Source organism: Hylaeus anthracinus, unplaced genomic scaffold, assembly GCF_026225885.1.
Source record: "Hylaeus anthracinus isolate JK02 unplaced genomic scaffold, UHH_iyHylAnth1.0_haploid 11978, whole genome shotgun sequence".
NCBI lineage: Eukaryota > Metazoa > Arthropoda > Insecta > Hymenoptera > Colletidae > Hylaeus > Hylaeus anthracinus.
In genome coordinates, this window is record NW_026534326.1 from 542,247 (window position 1) to 545,975 (window position 3,729).

A 3,729-nucleotide genomic window follows, 5' to 3' on the forward strand; every position below is an offset into this window, starting at 1 on the left:
TTTCCAAGGCAATGACATCACACCATCTAGAGGTTTAAAGGAAAGTTGGAATAATAATAGTAGAATGAGGAAGAACAGTGAGTAACAAAATGGCGGATACCTACACATGGTAGCACTTGATTTTAATAACTAGGGCCCAGGGTGGCTTCAAATTACCAAAGTAGCCCTTTGTAATCCTAAAGTCTCTGAATATTACCAATTATTTCAATCTTGTGTCCAAGGCAATGACATCACGCCATCTAAAATTCTAAAGCATCTAAAATCGTCCACGACGTCTTAAAAGAAACTTATTGCAAACTTTGATTGTGATACTGTACTTTTTGTTAAATATCAAAATATGCCCTTTGTATACCTAAAAATCTCCAACCACGTATCGATTGTTCCAATATAGTTTCCAAGGCAACCATACCACGCAGTCTAAAGGTCCAAAGTCAACCACAACATCTCACAAGAAAGTCATCGCAGACTTTGGTTTATTGCACCGTAATTTTTGGTGTGTTGCACGTGAAAATTTGCTTCGTTCCTGTGTGATCTTGATCATGGCCACAGTAGTGCAATGCAACGCGTCTGCAATTGCTGAAAAGCCAAATGAAACAACAAGGAAGCCATCGGAGCACGTCAAAGTATGTCTTCGAGCCTTCCGGTTAAATCTTTTCTTGCTCGATGGAATATCCGAGCTCGATATTTCTGTCGGGACTTCTACCAACCTCTCGAGTGCAAAACGTCGAAATTTGTTTAATGGAACGTTCAGGGGAACGTTCTTCGATTTCTGTTGACGATATTTTAATATCGAAACTCGATACTTCTCTGTTTATTACTTCTACTTAACTCTCGAATGCAAAATGTAGAAATTTGTGTAAGTAGAGGAACACTACTTTCGAGTTTTTTTTTCGATTTCTGTTGGCAATACTTGGTCACGAATATTTTATTTCTACGAATCAGAACCCGCACGTGCAGACGAAGCCGCTAACGGTATACGTTTCATCGAGAAGCTTCTTTTTTTTTTCTCGAGCTCGCGGAACGTTGGGCTCGAGTGTCTCGACTGTCGACTTATCTCAATAACACGTGTTCTCTCGTTCTATCTGACAAATTTGAGCGAGAGCCTGCTACGAATCGGCTTATTTGAAGGCAGGTGTTCCTCCAACGGCCAAAGCCTTCGACGAAGAACGTAAACGCTGTAACTCGACACCGAGTTACAGTTGCTAAGGAGGAATGGCTCGAGGACTATGTTTTCGTCGACACTATGTTTCGACGCTCTCCTAATCTCAAAGTGTTCGGACTGAATTTTATATAGGAAACTTTCCTTGGCTACGGAGAATATTACGAAATAAATAGTAACCGTAAATCTATTCGCTATTGTCTATTAATTCGTTGATTTATTTAACTGTTTGCGGCACAGGAATTTTATTGCGTTTTAAATCAAACAAAATTGTTATATTTTTATTAATGAACGTATCGCACCTATACGCATGCAGCTGTTGCAAAATTTCGAGGTGGGATTAAAAGCGTCCCGCAATGCGTTACGGTCCATCAAAAAGGTGGGACACTTTTAATCTCACCGTACCCCAAAGAGTCAAATTGGGTAACTTATTATTATTGTACAAAGTTATTGCACTATTGCTTACTTATTACTAAGCTCATTTCCATTTTTCTTATCATTGTCTTGCATGACTCCTGCATTGTTTTAATAGTGTTTGCGGTATCTCTTATTTCTCATCTATTGGGGCCCGCTGACCACTTCTAGCCCCCCTCTAGCTAGGGTACCACGGGGTTGCTATGCCCGTACTGTAGCTACAAACACCGCTACAGTCCCTGAAGGCGCCTCTATTTATCTATTAACGCCTACCATTTCCATAAATTAATACGTAACTTTGTAACGAACTATTTCTTTTCGTTGTAAATAGAAGAATATTTACAAAAACATGTTCTTTGAAATAGATGGCTGAGAACACTGCGGAATCGTGTCGAAAAAATTCTCAGCACTGCTGCGTGACTCCCTCCGCGCAGAAAGAAGAAAGTCAGACAACGAAATCAGAATTGTTTATTACTGTTGCGAAGGTACCTAGTGTTCGTTTAAAGTACGTTAAAGCGAAATTCTAGGATCTTTTATTAAAACGTAATGGATTTAACGAAGCATAATGTGTTTGAAAGGATGCAAAAAAGCAGAGGGTACAGGAGCTTCTGGAGAAAGAAAGACAAGCTGAAGAGGAAAGGGAGAAGTTCGTCAAGGATAGTCTCGAAAGAAGAGCAGCCGAGAGAGCGGAAGTCATAAACCAAGCGAAGAAATTAATTCTTTATAAGAAACCTATGTGCAGACGAATCAATCAGGCTCTGCTTACCTCAGAGGTATGAGAATTGTGATTGCGAAGAAAGATGTGGAAGAAATTGTAGAGGTTATGGTTTCAATAAGTAGTCAAACGAGAATATGAAACGTAGAGTACGGGAATTAGTCGTTTGGGTAAAGCGGTTGTCTTTGGATCCGAGGATCGTGGGTTCGAATCTCCGTGGATTAGTTTTTCCGATTAGACTCTTACATATATTATAATATGCTATATAATATAGAAGTTATAGAGATAATTATACAGAATTATGTAAAAGAAGAAAGAGAAGAAATTATTCCTCAAAAGTGATGGAATTATACTAGGCTCGGAATGATTTGGATACATGCTTCGCAGTGCTTGAGGGAGCTGGACGCTCAAATGAAATTCAGAGAAACTCTGAAAGACATCGATAAAGACGAAGAAACGAGCTACGTGAGTTCGATGAAAGCCGACGTCGCGAAATACGAGGAAGAGAAGAAACGAACAACGGAAGAACAAATCCAGAAACAGATGAAATATGCCACGTTGCTGAAGAGACAGTAAGTTTCTATATGCATACAGGGTGTCCCGAAAATGTTGTAACAGCTTGAAAGACGTGGTTCGGGAGGTGATTTGAAACAACTTTTTCCTTAGCGAAAATGTTGGCCGAGGCCTCGTTAAGGAGATATTAAAGGAAAACACTGACCAATCAGAGCGCGCGGATACCGGTGAAGCTGCCGCGGTAGCGAAGGCTATGTGCTAAGCGGCCGCGCTTGTACGCGAACAAGCGACTCGACGTGCATCGAAGGACATTGGACGCGGCCGCTTAGCTCGTAGCCTTCGCTACCGCGGCCGCTCCAGCGGTATCCGCGCGCTCTGATTGGTCAGTGTTTTCCGGTAATATCTCCTCAACGAAGCCTCGGACAACATTTTCGCTAAGGAAAAAGTTGTTTCAAATCACCTCCCGAACCACCCCTTTCAATGTGTTACAACATTTTTGGGACAACCTGTATTTAAATAAAAAGCTTCTGGTAATGTTTGTTAACAGTCATCGACAGGAAAAAATTGGGTCTTCCTTTCAGAATGGAAGAAAATGAGAAGAATACGAAAGGGAAGGAAAGGGAAGAATTCGAAGCTGAAAGAGAAAGTCATATATTTGCGAATAAATATTTGCAGGATGCCAAGGCACATGAGGAGAAGGAAGTTGGTGTTAAGAAAAATATCCTGCACAGGAGGAAAGACCAATTATTACTTTTATAGCATTAGTATTATAAATGATATTTACTTTTAATAAATTTAGTTGTTAGAAACGACATTGTAGAGAATTATAGAAATTACATGATGCATTTATAATAGAATCATCCACACCATACATGTACATTAGAGATTAGTATTGTACAATACATATTTCATCTACTACAACAAAAAT

At 39.9% G+C, this 3,729-nt stretch overlaps 1 protein-coding gene across 1 annotated transcript in view; it reads left to right on the plus strand.

Annotated features, from left to right (window-relative positions):
* The first annotated feature begins 524 nt into the window (after positions 1–524).
* LOC128897042 (axoneme-associated protein mst101(2)-like) overlaps positions 525–3,729 on the plus strand; it is a 5,491-nt gene continuing 2,286 nt past the window's right edge. The window contains exons 1-5 of the mRNA XM_054160689.1: positions 525–623; positions 1,939–2,058; positions 2,152–2,346; positions 2,676–2,860; positions 3,383–3,503. Coding sequence (XP_054016664.1) covers positions 540–623; positions 1,939–2,058; positions 2,152–2,346; positions 2,676–2,860; positions 3,383–3,503 — 705 coding nt within the window. The 5' untranslated portion in view covers positions 525–539. The remainder of the gene's footprint in view (positions 624–1,938; positions 2,059–2,151; positions 2,347–2,675; positions 2,861–3,382; positions 3,504–3,729) is intronic.